The 19,458-nt window shown below is 37.1% G+C and overlaps 1 protein-coding gene across 2 annotated transcripts in view; it reads left to right on the top strand.

Moving 5' to 3' along the window:
* scaper (S-phase cyclin A-associated protein in the ER) overlaps positions 1 to 19,458 on the top strand; it is a 325,667-nt gene that overhangs the window by 79,592 nt on the left and 226,617 nt on the right. For both annotated transcript variants that reach the window (XM_059946644.1, XM_059946645.1), the window contains exons 11-18: positions 8,112 to 8,285; positions 11,029 to 11,119; positions 12,326 to 12,443; positions 12,594 to 12,705; positions 14,509 to 14,649; positions 16,852 to 17,007; positions 17,747 to 17,889; positions 19,104 to 19,185. In XM_059946644.1, coding sequence (XP_059802627.1) covers positions 8,112 to 8,285; positions 11,029 to 11,119; positions 12,326 to 12,443; positions 12,594 to 12,705; positions 14,509 to 14,649; positions 16,852 to 17,007; positions 17,747 to 17,889; positions 19,104 to 19,185 — 1,017 coding nt within the window. The remainder of the gene's footprint in view (positions 1 to 8,111; positions 8,286 to 11,028; positions 11,120 to 12,325; positions 12,444 to 12,593; positions 12,706 to 14,508; positions 14,650 to 16,851; positions 17,008 to 17,746; positions 17,890 to 19,103; positions 19,186 to 19,458) is intronic.

The following is a 19,458-nucleotide window of genomic DNA, read 5'->3' as shown; positions in this document are numbered from 1 at the left end:
AGTGCAAAAGAGATGAATCAGGATGATCTGGAAAATGTTGAGCCAATATGGAAGTTTCTAACATTAACAAATGTAGAAAGAAAGTAGAAACAAAACCTTTCAAGGGCATGAGTATTCAAGCTTCAAAGCAAATTTATTATCATTATATACAACATTGAGATTTGTTGTCTTGTGGGCAATTATAGAAAAGTAAGAAAATACAATAGAATTTATGAAAAACTATAAATTAGAAAGATTGACAGCCAAGTGCAAAAGAAGACATCATAGAAACAATAAAAAAAAAGTAAATAAATAATACTGAGTTGTAGAGTCCTTGAAAGTGAGTCTATGTTTGTGGAGTTTGAGGTGAGTGAAGTTATCCATGCTGGTTCAGGAGTGTGATAGCTGTAGGATGATAACTCTTCCTGAACCTGGTGGTGTGGGACCTAAGACTCCTATACCTCTTATCCAATTGTATTGGAGATGTAGACAGCACCATTACCAGTGGCTGCCACAATCTCTACTTCTGCAAATATGTAGGAGGAATATGGAAAGAATTTGAGGGAAATCAGGGGAGATTAGTGAGATGAAGACATTATTAATATTTATGAGCCCATTTGTACTTGGCAAAATGAAAACCTCCCTGTTATTAATAGAACATCTAATTTTCAGGTCCTTGACCAGTTGACAGGAGCTTTCTAATGCCTTGTTGGGAATCACTGTGGATTGTTGCTGAACTATTGTAACGTGTTAAATTGAGTCTGGTTCCTGAGCACCAAGTCATGTAGAAACTATGCTGAATATAAAGTAGCAATCTTTGAATATTACTGAGCTACATTTGCCATTGATTTGTATCTTTTAAGGTCTAATTGTTTGTACTTTCATACATCTAATTAGTTCTTTAGAGGATGACATTTAATAGATTAATGGGTTAATGAGAGTTAAGTACAAGAGTTTAGTCTCAAGCTCTCTTTAAAATGGAATTGCCAATACCTATGTTAAATCTGACTACTTATTTAAATTATGAAGATTAATTGCAGTTTAATTGACACATGAGACCATTTCTGTTTAAAAAGACTGTAGGTTCTGAATAGGAATAGAAAATATATCTCAGGAATTTTGGATAAGAAACTTTCGGTTATTTATGAACGTATAACAGACAATTAATATTTGAATTAATATCAAACATTTTCTCCTAATTTCAGCTACTCTTTATTTATGGAATTATCCAGCTTTTTAAAAACAAAACAGGTTGCATATTTCCCCTGAAGCTTTATTGCATCTCCTATTTCTTTTATATGTTTGTATGTGACTTACAAATCAATTTGCACGAAAAGTGGATTGAAATGTTAAAATAGTTGCAAGGATTTATAATGAACTCTTTGGATACGTTTAAAATAAAAATATCAGCCTGGTTCATTTGGTGATGCCTTTACTTCTAGGTCAGAAGGCTTCAACCCCATATCAAGTTAAGCTTATAATCTAAACTAGCGTGCAGGTCCTGCACTATCTGAGGTGTTGTGCCTTAGATGAGATTTCAAATTATTAGTCTGCCTTCTGATTCACATGAAGGTCAACTGATTTTGGTAATCAGTTGAAGGTGAGGAATTCTTTTGGTTTTCTAGCAAATTAATTTCTGTTTTCCAGTATGACTTAAAGTGAATTGACTTCACACTTGCTTCCCTGAGTGCTCTGAGTTATCAAATATGAAATGTAGCTTTGTTGAAATTTGAGGAGTCACATCAGGAAGAAATGTTTTTTTTCCCCCAACATGAGGGATAGTGGTAAAGGTAAGCCTGTAACGTTCTTCCTTCAAACATATGTTGGGATTGGAGGATGAGGTGATGTGGTGTGTGGGTTGAAACTGAGACTGGTATTTGTTCAACATAGAAGGTGGGAATCACTGAACCTAGATGATAAAATGGAGTTAATTAGGTGGAGCAGGTTTGATGCTGGATGGTCTTGTTACCTTATTTCACAGAATGGCTACTCTACTGAAGGTGACCATTTGGCTTGTCCAGTCTATACAGTCTGTAAGTAGCAACAATTCGGTCTCTCCCTCACCTCCCCCCATCACGTTCTTTATAAATTCTTTAAAGACTTACTCTTTTAATGTTATGTTGAATCTGTTTCCACTACCATTACTGCTGATACATTTGAGAACCTAACAACTAGCAGCTTTAAAGGTATTCCTTAAGCCACTTTCAGTTCCTTTGCCAAATATCTTCTGTCTTTGTTCTTGATCTTTCTGCCAGTGGGGCACATTTACTCTCCAATTGTAACTTTCATGATTTTAAATATCTCTATCAGGTCCATTTATGATCACCTTTGCTCTGAAGAGAAAGCTTCTGGAGAAGCTTTACCTTCTTTAGATGAAACAAGTAACTGAAGTCTCTCCTTTCCTGCATTATTTAAGTAAATATTTCCTGCACCTTCAAAGCCTTTATATCTCCCCATGGCACCAGAAATGGACACAGTACTACTGTGGCTGAACCATTGCTTTACCATTGCCTACTTTTCTTCTTGTGCTCTTAGTTTCTACTTGTAATTCCTATAATCTTTAAATATTTTTTCACTTGCTTTGCCACTTTCAATAAACAAAGCCCATGCTTTTGTACCTATTCCATGAAAAGCAGTGTCCTCAAAATAGGAATGAAATGATTGACCATAGTTCCTTTGAAGGCAGGAATTATGGTTTCCCTGAATTCTGATGCCTAAGGAGCTAGATGAAACTATCATAGGAAAGTATTGGAACAAAGATTCTAGAAGACTATGGCATGAAAGATATAAGATGTTTAGAATAGTAGTTCCTGATCTTTGATAGTGAAAGCATAGATAAAGTAGTTAAAAGTAGGAGTTGCAAAATGTAAATCAGGAAGAGGTGAGGAGTGTTCATGAGTTCACTGACTGTTCAAAAATCTGATGGTGGAGCACTAAAACATTGAGTGTGTGTTTTCAGGCTCCTGTACCATTATCTTAGTAATGAAGTTGGGGGGAGGGGGGAATTAGTGTCCTTAATGATGGATGTTGTCTTTTTGATGGATCGTGTTTTGAAAATGCCATGGATTTTTGGGAGGGTTGTATCCATAAGACATGGGAGCAGAATTAGGCCAATTCAGCCATTGAGCCTGCTCTACCATTGCTTTGCTTTGCAACTCTTGCATTCTTTTGTTTATATTCTCACTCTGTAACTGCTCCCTTTCACTCACTGACTTGTTAACATTTAGTCATCTCTTGCCGTATTAGATATCTTGCCTCCCCCAGCCCATCCTTTGTCTAAGCATGCTTCTTTTTACCAGTTTTGACAAAGGATCCTCAACAGGAAATGTTAGCTGTGTTACTACAGTTGCAGGCTGACCTGCTGAGTATCTCCAACACTTTCTGATGGTGTCATAATATTTTCTAACTAGCCCTAAATTCCATGGTTTCATTAGAAACACTAGAAGCCATCCAGGGTTGTAAAAAACAAACTGATTCCACCAGCAAAACAAAGCAATGGAAATTTTGTACAGTTTGGAGTATTATGATGGAAGTAAAGATGAAAATTAGCTTGATTTTTTTCACATACATCAAAACATTAAAACATACAGAATAGTGATGTGTGTCATTTTGCAACAATGTCTAACAGAATCCAAAGATTGTGCTAGAGGCAATCCACAAGTGTCCAGTGCCAACATAGCATGTCCACAACTTGGTGGAAATTTAACCCTGATCCATGATCTCTGGCCCTGTAAAGCAATTGCTTTAACCATTACACTACCATGTGTTAAGAAAGAAATAGTTTAGTTCTATAGTTCCTTGCTCTTCTGCCAGTGGTAACAGTTGCTCTTCATGCACTCTGCCTATATCCTTCAGTTACTTTGGATATTTTCATCTTGTCCCCTCACAACGTCATCTGTCCAAAGGATAGCAACTCCAACCTCTCTATTCTCATAATGTCATCCCAAGAAGCATGTTGGTAACAAACAGTCAGCAGATGGAACACCACAGGTCAAGCAATATCTGTGAAAGGAGTGGAATTGAAAATGTTTCGGGTTGAAACCTTGCCATTGTTACGAATGTGACTAAAACAGGCTTGTTAGTAAACCTTTCCTACACCACTCTTAGGCCTTTATACTTTTCATAAAGAGTGGTGTCCAGAATTTTCTTAGATGCTACAGATCCAGAATTACATGCAAAATAAACAATTTGAACAGCAGTTTGATAGTTTTTTTTAAAAATTCTTGTAAGTTCTATTTTTTCCTTTATCATTTGAATTTATCACTGCAGTTAGTAATAAATTAATGCTTGTTGATGTGTTTTATTCCAGCAAACTTTGTAAAGTGAGGTGATATGATGAACAGAGTTGTGTAAAAAGTTACTTATGATTTTAGCAACTTATAAGCTATTTCTCCCTGCTGTTTCTTGCAATCTGAGTGTTTCTTTGGAAAGATCTATGTAACACTATAAGTGATGAGATCACCCTGCATTTACTTATAGGATGGGGGGGGGGGAAATTCTTGGCTATTTACATGACAAGGGTGAAATAATATATCTGACTTTGTCTGTCGTGGCAACATTCCTATATGTAGAATTACTAAAAGAATTAAAATGATACCTTAGGGCAGTGCATTTCTTGAATAGATCCATTATTATTCTTTAGCATTTACTTTAACTGAAGATTTGGTTTGTGACATGATTGAAAATTCTGTCAAAATAAATAACAAATATATTTTAAGGTATCAGGAATATAATATATGGATTAATTGTTCCCATACAAAATGGCCCTCTTCTAACAATGCCATGCACTTTTCCCTCCTTGACATTAATTTGTAGAATAACTCTGGCTCTGAGCATGAACAATAAACAATTCAAATGTAAGAATGAATTATTTGTGCACATGTCTACTTTGCCCATTTCTCCTTGTATAGACTGAAGTTATTTTAATTGGATGATTTGCACCTTTGTGGGACAATATGGATCCGTTCAGCCACAGCTTTGCTGTATGTAAAAAGGTTGTGTGAAGAGTCGAGGAGATCAATGCCTCCAAGTTTTAAAAATAGGAGTTAAGACAAAACAAATTGGGAACCAAAAATTAAAAAGGTGTAGATGTTGAAAAACTGAAATTAAAAAAATAAGAAAAGGCTGGATCACTCAGTAGGTCAGGCAGCATCTGTGGAAAGAGTGATTTTTAGATCAAAGACTTCTGTAGAACTGGGAGTGTGAGAAAGTAAGTTAACATTAGGTTACATAAAGGGTGGGGATGGAATAGATAGATTAGAGGGATTGGGTGAGATCTGGATTGCTAAGGTAATTCCAATGCTTGTGGAACTGTCTGGATAATAGAAAAGTGAGAAAGCAAACAATCGGACATGCAAATCGTGGCAAATTGGAGCTATCGCAGAAGTTAGAGAATGTTTGAAATGCCCATCAGGCAGTCTCTAGGGAGAGTAATGTAAAGTTAATATTATAATTGGAGAATCTTACAGCAGAACTGGCCAGTTCTGATCCAAATGAAAACGTAAGTTTGAAAGGAAAAATGGAATTCTTCCAACTTTTCACATAATTGGAAAAAAATATGTAATATTAGCTCTTGAAATGTTCACAATTTTGTAAAAGTGCAAAAATGTTAAAAATCAAATTATTTTTCATTTGCTATGAAGCTACCCTATGGATCTTATGAATTTGATTCATTTTTTTTTCAATATGACTCTGGTGTTAACTTTCTGTAATGGGGAGCGAATCCTTTTACTTCCAAACACTTCTCAATATTGGAAGGGCATTATTCATGTAATTTACGAAAGGGAAGTATCTGTCATCTCTTAGCTGTTTGGTGAAAATGCCCAAAGGATGTAGATCTATATAAACAATGTTGGCATTCGGGGCAATAGCACAAGGTCACTGTTGACAACAGGGTTCAGAGTTCAGGATAACACAAACTGAATGATCACTTGTAAGCTGTGTAGAATTAGTACTTTAAGATTTTGAAAATCCAGTTTTACTCAGTAAATTAGGTATATATGGGCCAGTTAAATTTCAGTTGTTCCAAAGAGTTGGTGTTGCAGTATGTGTAATAATTAATGTTAAAATTTGACTAAAAAGGCTGTATAAATATTGAAATCTATTATGTTCTCCATCCATGCTTTTTGTCCTTTCTCCAGAAAGTTTCTATCCATAAAAGGTGGTGAGTTCTTCAGATTTATTTGCACTGTGGATTTATTGCCTATCCCTAACTAGCTATTGTGGTAATTTTTCCTTTTTTTTGGCAATTCAATTAGATAGAAGATGTATTTCAACATTCTGTTTTACTGAAGGCCCCTTCTATTACAGAAATTTTAAGTATTCTGCTTTGTTTTGCAAGTGAGCCATGTATAAAATACCTCACCTAAGCAAATGCATTTTTAGAACGCATTGCAACTAGAATTATATTCCTTGCAATTCTGTGGCACTGATCTGTCATAACAGTTAAAATTTCAGGACTAACCAAAATCATCATTGCTTAAAGCATAAGAGTAATGTTGGAGTACAGTATAGATATATTACTAGTGAAATTTAAGAGACTACTAGACAGGTATATTGAGGAATTTAAGATGGGGGGTTATATGGGAGGCAGGGTTTGAGGGTCGGCACAACATTGTGGGCCGAAGGGCCTGTAATGAGCTGTACTATTCTATGTTCTATATGTACCTTTGATGTCATAGGTAAAACAATCCTGAGTTGTCATTAGAACATGGCCCCCAGAATCTTTCGTTGTCTATGCAGACTTGGTAGGGGAAAGATTTTGAGGGTGACTTTGCATACTTGGGCAGAGAATAAATTGGCCAAGACCGCATTTCATATCTGAATCTTCTGAGTGAACTTGTTTGTGTATGATATCACTCAGACAGAATTACATGTGATATCTCAAGTAGATGTAGAATTACACCCCAATAATATTTCCAAAACTACAGAGGGGGAAGTTATAAACACAAATTTTGGAAATTCCTAGTCCAGTAATGGTGGAATGAACTTTGTGTTCCCTTATTGTCATATTATGACATTCCATTTCAATGAATTCTTAAATCTAACCTCAACAAGAGGTTGGAATGTATGCATGCTTATATGTATAATTGGAAAACTGGCTCCTTGAATGTAGGAAAAGCACAAAGAATATGTTGATTTATTGAGATTATGAAATTGCTCATTGTTAATTTGAATAAAATGTTATATTTCGTGAGATTTAGGCTATATGAATTTCAGGAACACCACGACTATATTCCTGGCAGCTTTGTTTTTATTTGTCACCCCACTTCATAAGTCAAATACACTCTTCCTACTTCCTTCAGAAGTTTATTTGGAACCTGTTTGTCCTTCCAAGTAAAATAATTTCACTTGGGACAATTGTTTGGAGCAGTGTAGCAGACTTCCGTCTTTTCAAAAGTTCAAAGTATGTTACATCTTCTTGCGGGCATTTGAAGTAAATACAAAAAACAACAGATTCAATGAAACACCGCACCCAACAGGATGAACAAACAAGCAATGTGCTGTTGACAACAGACCGTACAAATACAAAAAGAAAAAAAAAAGCAATAAATATCGAGGAACATGAGTCCATAGTTTGCAGAAACAACTCAATGATGGGGCGAGTGAAGTTATCCCCTCTGGTTCAAAAGTCTGATGGTCGAGGTTTAGTAACTGTTTCTGAACCTGGTGGTGTGGATCCTGAGGCTCTTGTACTACCTCCCTGATGGCAGGAGTGAGAAGAGAACATGGGCCTAGATGGTAGGGATCCTTGATGGATGCTACATTGCTGTGACAGTGCTCCATGTTGATGCGCACCATATAGATGTGCAAATACTTGATACCCTACACTGGACTGAATATCAAGCAAATGTTGAATCAGGCATGCAGTGCAAGCTGTATTGATGGGGCTTCTTCCAGAACATTTATGCACCATATCTGTGCAATTAAGTTCTGTATTATACAACTCATAAAACATTTGTACTATTTTTGAGTTAGTGAGAAAGCAAATTCATTATAACATGAACTAGCCCATATTATTGTGAATGCAGTATCATTTGCCAAGGGATTTAACATATGTTCAGTACTCTTTTAACTATCTTGCGATAGGCAATGAAGATGACCTTCATAATTATGTGGATTTTCTTCTGCAGCAATCTATGGCAGCAGTACTTGCAAAAGGGGAGGAGCTGGCGAATCGTTTAGAAAAGGAGAATGAAGAAGCAATTGCTAATGCCATTGCTGAGGAGGAACAATTAACAAGAGAAATACAGGCAGAGGAAAATAATGACATTAATCTGGAGACTGACACTGAAAGCGAGTTCTCAGTGAGTATAGTCTAGAAGATTATTGTAGTTATATGATTATTGGTTTTAATTGCCAATCAACAACCCCTCCCCCAACTGCCACCAGCAAAAGCAGCCTCCTTCAGTACACCAATACAATCAGGTTTTCCTCCTTTTATCCTGAAATTGGTATGGTGAGCTCCACATATTGATAACTACTATAATTTAATACTAGAGTAAATTGCTGCATAATCCACATAGCAAATACTTGTAGACTGTTTGCTTGGACATTTATAGATTCACTAGGCAATTTTGATTGCTGATCTAGAGCAAGAAGATTGGTAAAGACTAACTTTGTTGATACTATCACTGGCCTTGTTAAGGTTGGCATTCACAATAGTCATTATTTAAAAAAAACCTGTAGTATCCCTGGTTTTGAATAGTTGAGCATCATGAAAGGTTGCGCATTTGCTCACTGGAAAGAATTTGACAATTTCGCCAGTGTGTGTTTTTTTAAAATTTGACTACAGCTAAGTCTGTTTGCTGGATTCTACCTGTATGACTCCAAACACTTAAAGAAAATTGAAGGATGTAATTATAAAAATAGCATATAAATGAAAGTTCTACTCCTCCAGAATTTCTATGGTTTCAAAAAATCTTACATTGAATCCTTCTAGGTAGTCTGCTAGGTTAATTCTTTTTTTGCTGTAGGGAATTATTTATATTCCTATTATTACTATCTTCTTTTCCATATCAATAGATTATTTTACCAGTTTTCATAACCCTTCTGGGGAAAAATAGCACCCTACCATTTATGGTATGTGTCCCTATCCCTATTTGACATTTCAAATATCTCATATTGCAATTATTGGGGTTAAATTCCATGGCCAACACTCAGCCCAACTTTTCATTTGATCCTCAGTATCCACAGCACTTCCATTTTCTTGTTATCCACAAGCTTACTGATCATATTTCCTCAATTTACATCCTAACCATTAATATCAATCACAAGCGGCAAAGCTCCCAGCACTGATCCCTGTAGTACACCATTGGACACAGACTTCCAATCAGAGAAGCATCTTTCCACTGCTACCCTCTGTTTACTATCACTCTGAAAATACTGGATCCAATCTGTCAATTTGCCTCAGATCCCATATGCCTTAACTTTCTTGATGTATTCTACCATGTGGGAACTTGTCAAATAGCTTACTGAAGTCTATATAGACATTGCCTGCCACCATGTGTTCCATCTTCAAAAAAAAACTAAGTGAGACTAGTGAGACCAGATTTTCCTTGTAAGAAGCCATGTTGACTATCAGTAATCAGCCTCTGCCTTTCTAAATGTATATAAATCCTATCATTTAAAAAATTTTCTCCTTGTAATTTGCATACTACTTATGGAAGGCTCACTGGCCTATAGTTACATGGCTTGCCCTTCTAGCTGTTTGTTAATAAAGGAACATCAATTGTTATCCCCTGTTCTTCTGGTACCTCGTTTGTGGTTTACAACTATACAAAAATCTCCCACTGTCTCCTCTGCTTCCTACAGCGACCTGATAAATTACATCTGGTATTAGGGACTTATCAAACCCTGCATGTTACATGACATCTAACACCTACATCATCTTAATGCTGGCATGTTCCAGCTAATCAAGATGCCCCTTCCTGAACTTACTATCTTCCATGTCTTCTTGTTGAATACAAATGGGGTGCATTCAGCTAGGAACTTCCCCACATCTGTCTGCCCCCTAAGGGGACCTATTCTTTTGCTGGCTACACTCTAGACCTTGATAAATAATATCTTTGGGACTCTCCTTAATATGATTTACCAGGAAATTTCATGGCCCCTTTCTGCAGTCCTAATTTCTTAAGTCTTCTAAATCCTTCATATTCCTCAGGAGATGGATCCAATTCCAGTTGCTTATACCTACTGTATGTTTCCTTTTATCTCCTTATCAAACCTTCAAAAACCTTTGCCATTCAAGGTTTCCTCATCTTACCATCTTTATATTTCACCCTGCTAGAACATACAGGTTCTGAGCTATTGCTAACTCTCTTAAAAATCCCACTTGCCAGATTTGTTTTATCCACGCCCAGTCTCCTTCCTGCAAGCCCTCTCTAATGCTAACTCTAACCTAACCCTTGTCTCCACCCCTAACCCCCAAATTTAGTACATTAACTTTCAGGGCAGCCATTTCCTTTACCATGACTGTCTTGAAGCTTACATAATTATGTTGACTATTCCCAAAGTATTGCCCCAATGACTATTTCACCAACTGCCCAGTTTAATTTCCCAAAATAATGTCAAGTAATACCCTGTCTCCAGGAGCACAATCTGTACATTCTCCCAAAAACCTCTTGCACACACTTAACAAATTCTGCCCCATTCAAATCCCTTGCTCTAGGGCAAACCCAGTCAAAGCTGGGCAATTTAAAGTAACCCACTACTGTAACTTTATTGATCCTGCACCTTTCTGTGATTTGCTTACCTATACGTATTTGTGTAAGAAACATTTACTTAAGAAGGATCCTTCCATGCCCATTTGATAGATGTGTGATATATTTTAATTTAATTCCTAAAATATTTAAAAGATTGATTAAGTATGTTTTAAAGAGGAATCTACTACAGCCCAGGTATTTTGAGGGTTGTATGTTCATGCTGAAATATTAAATGTTATGTTGGTATGTCCTCATTGCACTCGCAGGTATTTCAGCTTATTTTGTCACAAACTAATTTTTGTGTTTCAAAGTTATCAAAGTATGCATCAAATCATTGTTTTTGTAGGCCAGCATGAGCAGTGGCACCTTATCTCTGTGTGGTCTATCCTCACAATCCCAAAATCTGGACTGGAATGATGTGTTGGCAGAATATGATGGTATGTGCTTCATAACTTTGTCAAATGTATTTGTACTTGGACTGAATGCAAGTTTCACAAGGACTTCCCACAAGTATAGCCATCTTGATCTCCGCAAGGTGATGCTGAGGCTCTATAAAATGCTGGTTAGCCCACACTTGGGAGAATTGGGTTTAGTTCTGGCTGCCCAATTATGGAACCTTTAGAGAGGGTTCAGAAGAGATTTGCCACAATGTTCTGAATTAGAGAATATGTCTTGTAAGGGCAAGTTTAGTGAGCTAGTGCAATGGATAAAACTCAAGGCCATAATTTAAAGGTGGTTGGAGGAAAGTATAGGAGGGATGTCTGAGGTAGGTTTTTAGAGTGTAAAGTGTGCAGGGGTGGTGGTAGAGGCATTAGGGCGATTTAAGGGACTCGTAGATAGGCACATGGAGGAAGGAAAAATGGAGAGCTATGTAAGAGGGAAGAGTTACATTGATCTTGGAGTATGTTAAAAGAGCAACACAATATCATGTGCCAAAAGACCTGTATCATGCTGTATTGCTCTGTGTTCTAGATTTGTAGTATGAGGTATAAACTTTTTAATCCAAGCATTTTTGGCAATCAATATTCCATATTCCTCTTGGTGGTTTGTAATATGATTACAAAAAAAGACAGTATTTGCACAGTTTTAATTTATTATTGAGTTTACTACAGCTGGGCCTGATCAATGCTCAAAATAGACAGATGGGCTTGTGTCCCTGTGAGCAGGTTCAGCTGGTGAGCACGGAGCGATGTGAATTGCATCTTTCTTTTAAGAATTTTACTTTAAATCCATTAAAGAAATAGCATTGCTGATTTTTTTTTTATTTGAATTGAGCATAGATTTTGTAACTGTTTGGGTCTTGATAAGGTTCTGATCCTCTCTCAAAATTGGATAAAGGTACGTTTCAGGAAGAGCAAAATTTTAGTTAATCTGTAATTTCTTATACTTTCGATGAGATACCATCATCACACAACTCTTCCATTCCCCTCCTTCAGTATTCGGAAGGAACTATTTTCTTTTTGATTCTCTGGTTTACTCTACTGTCTCCAACAGCATTCATTTCCTTCTTCTTTACAACTTCCCTTAGAACCACGGGAGATACACTGGGTGCAGCAACCAAAGTGAAAGGGCACATTAATGTTTCATCAACAGCTTAACAGATAAATTTTCTACATGAAATTTTTTTTTAATTTTGTACCTAGCACGTGAACCATGGCGCCAGAGCACATCGTGGGGTGATATTGTAGAGGAAGAACCAGCACGACCACCAGGACATGCCATCCAGATGCATGAGAAGCTTTCCTCGCCATCACGGAAAATGTGATTAAAATTGCTAACTTATTTACTGTAACATAGAATTTGCAATAAGCTGTAATTTTGTACTTGTGGTTATCATTTGCAGAGAAAACCAACTCCCGGATTTTATTTGCAAGGAACTTTAATGAGGCATTTCAAATTTCTTACTGCCAGGACAATTGCTGAATCAAAAAAGAAACATGAGGAAAAGCAGTTAAAAGCTCAACAACTCCGTGAAAAATTAAGAGAGGAGCAAACACTGAAATTACAGAAGTTGTTAGAGCGAGTAAGTAGAATGGTTTCAAATCAGACCTTGGAGAAATGTATTTGGTGGAAGTGCATGGCATAATGGATTATATTCTAATCTCTTGTCTTATGTGTGGTGCCCAGATTGGAAAAAACTGAATGTTTCATCTATATATTTATCTTATTTAGAGATACAGCTTAGTAACAGGCCCTTCTAGACCAATGTGTCTGCACCATTATACCCATGCAACCAATTAGCCTACTAACCCATGCATCTTTGGAGGAAACCGGAGCATCTGGAGGAAACCCACACCATCACAGGAAGAACATTACAAACTTCTTACAGAAAACAGCAGAATTGAACTTGTTTGCTGGAACTGTAAAGCATTACATTAACTGCCATACTACCAAGTCACCCCTTATGTTGTATGAGTTGCTGCAACCTTTCAGGTAGTTTCAGATACGTGAATGGAACAAAGCAAAGCTGTATCTATTTGTACCAAATTTTCATTTCAATTCAGAGAAATCACTTGATGACTCCCAAATAAAGCAGATACTGCAGCTGTCACACTCAAAATGTTGGAATTGTCCTCTGATAGTTATGCAGAGATGGGTGGGTCTCTAACTTTCAATAATATCCCCTTCCAAAGGGTGCTTAGTGCTTGCAAATATATAAATACAAAAGTAGGAATAGCCTATTCCACCATTCACTGTAAATTGATCCTATATTTCAATTCCACATTCTTGTTCCCTTCCCATACCTTTAGTGTTTTAAAATATTTCTTTCTGTGAAATATGTTTAGGGTCGTGGTCTCTATTGTTTCTGTGTTAGAGAATTCCACAGGTTCATCACCTACTAAGTGTATAAATTTCTGTATGTCTCGGTAATAAATATTGTGCACCATATCCTGTAACTCTGATCCCTAGTTCTAGATCTCCCAGCCAGTGAAAATATCCTTCCTGTATTGAGCATGTTGAATTGTGTAAGAATTGGACATTTCTTTCTTCTAACCTTTAGTGAATACAGACCGATCCAAGTAAATGCAATTTCTCACATAGAACAGTGTTGTTCATCTTAGAAATCAGTTTAATAAATTGCAATTGCTGGAATCTATAGCAAAAAACATACTGCTGGAGGAATCTAACTCAACTGTTGGAGGGGTGGTGTAGAGAAAAAGTCGATGCTTCAGATTGAGATCCTGCACTCAGAATGTCGACAGTTGCTGTGCCCTCCCCGCAAAACAGATGCGGCTTGACTGTTGAGATCCACTGGCAGTTTTTGCTTCAATCTGATTAACCTTGGTTACCTTCCTACTATAATTAGTATATTCATATATGGGTAAGAAGCCCACAACAGCTAATAGTATTTAGAATGTGTAAATGCAAGAGATTCTGCAGACATTGGAAATCTAGAGCAGTCCACACAAAATGCTGGAGGAACTCAGCAAGTTGGGCAGCATCTATAGAGGGGAAAATATAGATGGTATAGTGCATCCTTCAGCATCATGGATACTCGTGGCAGAAGTTCATTTTTTGTTCTTTTAGCACCATATTTTTGTCTTTTCAATTTCACATTTAAGGAGAGTAATTAAAATGAAATATTCAATCCCAGAACAAACACTGTAGTTTCACTTTTGCTGCTATGGCAGGTCCAAACACATCATATTTAGATTTAACTAGGTTTGCTACAAATAGTTTTGCTTGGCACCAGTGCTGGGAGTTAATGTTTGATATGTCTGCAGGAAAGTGGAGCACAAGTTTAGATTTTTACTGTGTTAAATGCAAGTGAAAACAGATGTTTGTGAAATTATAGAACTGCCTAATCTATCGCGGCAATCTTTAGGAGAAGGAAGTGCGGAAATGGAAGGAAGAGCTGCTGGAACAGAGGAGGAAAATGATGGAGGAAAAACTGCTTCATGCTGAACTTAAACGAGAGGTGCAACTACAGGCCATTGTGAAAAAAGCACAGGAGGAAGAAGCCAAGGTCCAGTATCATTCTCGAGATCTTATCTAGTAAATTTGTGAATCACTGAGCAGTGGTCAGCAGTGTTTGTGCCATTTGAAGAATGGGAACATATTCAGTTGTAAATGTAATAATACTGAATTGACTTGAATAGAAATGTTAAATGGTCATTATTCTTGTGCTAACTCTGAATTACCCTTGTATCTTTGGGGTCCATGAATATTGTTGTGTTGACCAGGTGGATGTAGAGACAACACATAGGCTTGGTTGGTGGTTTGCTTTTTTGAATGATTGCTTAGAATGCCCAAGTTAAAGGAGTGTATTGATTTTATAAATACTGTCCAATATCCAACAAGAAAATATGTGAGGGAGATCATCTGTTGTTCATACATCATAAATGTCCTGAAATGTCACCTCTTGGTCAACGTGAACAGGGAGTGTGTGTGTATGCGCATGCACTTTGTTTCTGCGGCATGCTTGAACCCTGAATCTTGGTCTAGGATGACACCTCATTTATGCATCCCTGTGCCTAACGTGTGATGCTTTGTGGTCAAATTCAATTATACAGTGATATTAGTTAACTAATCAGCTAATTTAGGCAACCAAACTATTGTCATTGGAAACACAGGGGGTTACTGCTGCCCCATAACTGATTCATGATTCAAAATTCAAGTTTATTTGTCATGTGTACATTGAATCCGACAATTGTGACATGTGGCATTTATGCTGACATCCCACACAACTTGTAGGGGCAGTCTGCGTATGTGGTTATATTCCTGCACCAACATAGTTGGTCCATAATGGCACAGAGCTTAATAGCTGTATCTGTGCTATATCATTTGATAATTATTGGGTGTAGTTACTGGACACAGCTGAAGGCAACAATAAGAAAACATCTTTTGAATTCCAGTAATTTGCCTGCACCTGTATAGTAAATGGTTGCTTTACCAAATCCTTAATGCATTCACATGAGAGTGATTACAGAGATGATGTAACTGATAGGTAGGCTTGACTCATTCCTTACTTAAGTGGCCCAGTGCACAATAGCTATTAAATATATTTGATTTTTCAGTTAGATTTAAATATGGCTTGTAAATTGTTATTTTATTGTCACAAAGGTACGGTGAAAAGCTTCTCTTGTGTACATACATACAGATCAATTTGTTTAAACAGTGCATTGAGGTAGTGCACTTGTTAACAATTAGCTCTATTTTAAGGGACAAGATGTGGTTTTATTTTAATTCATTCTTGCTCTACACTTCCCATCCTTTGCAATTACAGATTTATAAAATGCCTATTACATGGATAAATCTGATAAAGGATTGTTACACACCCTATCAATTCTAAAATATCTTTATCAAACTTGCATACTAGCTTTATTTCTCTTTGTCTAATTATTCCATCTTCATGCTGTTATTATTTTCTTGGAGTTTTGTTCCTTGGACATTAATACCCTCCGCAGTCTTAAGCAAATGATCCTTCTTTGTTTGAACCCATACATAGAGTTGTATTTAATTATTCAATCTTTCTGAGTATAACAGTCCAGCTTTATAACTATTTTCATCAGTAGATGTCCTGATAAGTGGGGGCATTTGTTAATGATGCAAGTGAGCTTCCTCAGTTACTTACAAGAGAAAATCTGCAAATGCTGGAAATCTGAGCAACACACTCAAAATGCTGGAGGAACTCAACAGGCCAGGCAGCATCTATGGAAAAAAGTACAGTCGACATTTCCGTCAGTCCTGCCAAAGAGTTTCGACCTGAAGCGCTGACTGTACTTTTTTCCATAGATCTGCCTGGCCTGCTGAGTTCTTCCAGCATTTTGTACGTGTTCTTCAGTTACTTTCGTCTGTAGCATAGTTTTGCCAGCAGACAGTATAGACGTGGAATTAAAGAGCAAACACGAGGAGATCTGCAGGTGCTGGAAATTCAAACAACAACACACACAAAATGCTGGTGGAACACAGCAGGCCAGGCAGCATCTATAGGGAGAAGCACTGTCAACGTTTTGGGCCGAGACTCTGCTGCCTGGCCTGCTGTGTTCCACCAGCATTTTGTGTGAGACGTGGAATTAAACCTGGCCTCTGGTACATCTTAACTTTCCTTGAGGGGAATACATGAGTAGCCTGTTTTAGAAAGGTGATCTGTTGGGTTTACAAATACCTTTTTGGTTTTTCTAACTAATGGTAACTGATTTCTTGTGTTTTTTCTCTCTCCTTTTAGGTTAATGAAATTGCTTTCATCAACACATTGGAAGCACAGAACAAACGTCACGATGTGCTTGCAAAACTGAAAGAGTACGAACAGCGGCTGAATGAATTGCAGGAAGAAAGGCATCGTCGTCAAGAAGAGAAGCAAGCACGTGATGAGGCTGTGCAGGTGATGCTGACATCTGAATGAGACATAGTGGTTCTCTGTTCAGATGGAAATTAAAGCTCCTATATTACTCTACTCCTAAGCAGAGAAAACAAGTATTAAAAAACATAATTTGTAGAGAAGATATAGTAATTGTACTTGAAAGGTATAACTGAAGCAAGAGTTTTCAACAAATTTTGTTCAGTCACAATATCCCAAATTTGTCCCTTTGTAGTTTTGTATAATTGGTATCAATCATCATGTGCTATGGACCTTGTTGTCATTTCACTCCGACTAATCAAATGCATGTCAAATGTAAAAAAAACTTTTATAATCTTACGAGAAATATCTGACCCAAGCCTTTAAATTAAAATATTAAGGCAAGATTGAACTAATATCCTATAGCTTTTATTACTTCTGTCTTGGCTTAGCTCAAGAAATGGCCAGTTTCAGTGTTTGCTGTCTTGTGGATGATCAAGTAAGTGCAGTGCAAAAACTGATAAGCAACTCCAGATTGCCAATGGCAAAATTGATCCTTTATTGAATGATACCTCTGGTGAGAAGATTGCGTTAAACTTCAGTTTGACCAGACACTATCTACAGTTTGAGATTAATGCTGAAGGCAGATAGCATTGTGGAATGTCCTGGATAACGTGAAATCAGAAAAATATTCAAAATTTGTTACACAAATGACTTGTTACTTTTATCTTGCTGCTTGAGATGGTGAGAATAAGATTTGGAAAAAAAATGTGCTCCACTACAGGAACGTAAGCGAGCACTGGAGGCAGAGCGTCAAGCTCGTGTGGAGGAGTTACTATTGAAACGAAGAGAACAGGAGGCTCGAATTGAACAACAACGACAAGAGAAAGAGAGAGCAAGGGAAGATGCTGCTCGTGAAAGAGCCAGGTTTGCAAACTTCATGTGCCAATTTCAAAGGCTAATTAGTTTAAAATGAAGTGATCCAAACCAAAACACCCCAGATGTGAGTAAGTTTTCCTTACTGGCAACAGCACGTAGGTCAAAAGAAAGGTTTCTCCCTCTCCTCAGGATTGGGGAACAGGTCATCCATGATACCGTTTTCCAAACTATAATTGCTGGAAGTTGTGGTTGATGAGGCAGGTTTAGTGATGATGCTGTTTTGATGTAGTATTTTAAAAGTCACTGGTGGTGAAATTAATGTTTAGCATGCTGGCTTTCATCATTCAGGGCAATGAGTATAGTAATTGGGACATTTTGTTGCTGTTGTATAAGTTGTTGGTGAGGCCAGACTTGAAATATTTTGTGCAATTTTGGTCATTCTGGTATAGGAAACGTGTTTAAACTGGAAAGAGTGCAGAAAGGATGTACAGTTCTAGAGGGCCTGAATTGTTGGAAGTGATTGGTCTTTATTCTTCGGAATGTAAGCAAATGAGGGCAGCTTTATAGAAATATTTAAAATTATGAGAGGCATTGATAAGGTGGATTGCTATAGTCTTTTCCCCAGGTTTGGGAGTCCAAAACTCAGGGACATAGGTTTAGGGTGACAGAGGAAATATTTAAGAGGGAGCTGAGGGACAAAGTTTTCACATAGAGAATAATGAGTTTGTGGAGCAAGCTGCCAGAAGAAGTAGTTGAGGTAGGTACAGTAGTATTATCTATGAAGCACTTAGATGTGTACATCCAGGGTCAGAGCTTAGAGATATGAGCCAAACCCAGGAAGTTGGTACAATTGGGTGGGCACTGTAGTCAGCATGATCTCAAAGGCCTGCATCTATGCTTTATTGTTCTATGATATGATTGCGGTCTACCATGCTTTTGTCCATAGGACTATCATGCAAATATTTTAAAGTTTACTTTCCTAGATTCATGCAAAAGTAGCTATAAACACACCCCATATTTAAATATTAAGTTTATTTACAAGTATTCAATACTTGGAAACAATGTAGTCCCACATGCTTATTTTCAAAGAATATTTAGGATGACCAGGTAAGAATAAGAATTTCTATTTTTTGTAACTTTCTTCAATCTAGGCTTCTCTGAACCTATAGCCTTCTCTCATTTTCCTAAAATAGAAATTAGTAGACACATCCAGGTCTACATCCTACAACCTTTCTTCCATGTTCATTTCCTTATGATTGCAGGGAACGAGAGGAGAGACTAGCTGCACTTAGTGCAGCGCAGCAAGAAGCTATGGAGGAACTGCAGAAAAAAATACAGCTGAAGGTATGATGCCATGGAGCTTTCATTGTTGATCTTCATCATTCAATACAAGTTTGCAACATTACAGTTCTTGTTTGTAATCACCTGGGATTTAGATTCTTAAAGGTTTGGGACTGGTTTCTCACAGCCAATCTCGAAAATGGATATACACTATGTAGTATCATTGTAATTGCTGGTCCAGATTCACTTTACCTTAATATGCAAGAAATATGCTATTTGGTCCTTCTTCAATAACCAATACCTACATTAAGCTAAAAGCACTACGCAACCTTAATT

This window comes from Hypanus sabinus, chromosome 21 (genome assembly GCF_030144855.1).
Source record: "Hypanus sabinus isolate sHypSab1 chromosome 21, sHypSab1.hap1, whole genome shotgun sequence".
NCBI lineage: Eukaryota > Metazoa > Chordata > Chondrichthyes > Myliobatiformes > Dasyatidae > Hypanus > Hypanus sabinus.
The sequence above is the reverse complement of the archived record's forward strand: the minus strand, read 5'-3'. Positions and strand labels throughout refer to the sequence as shown.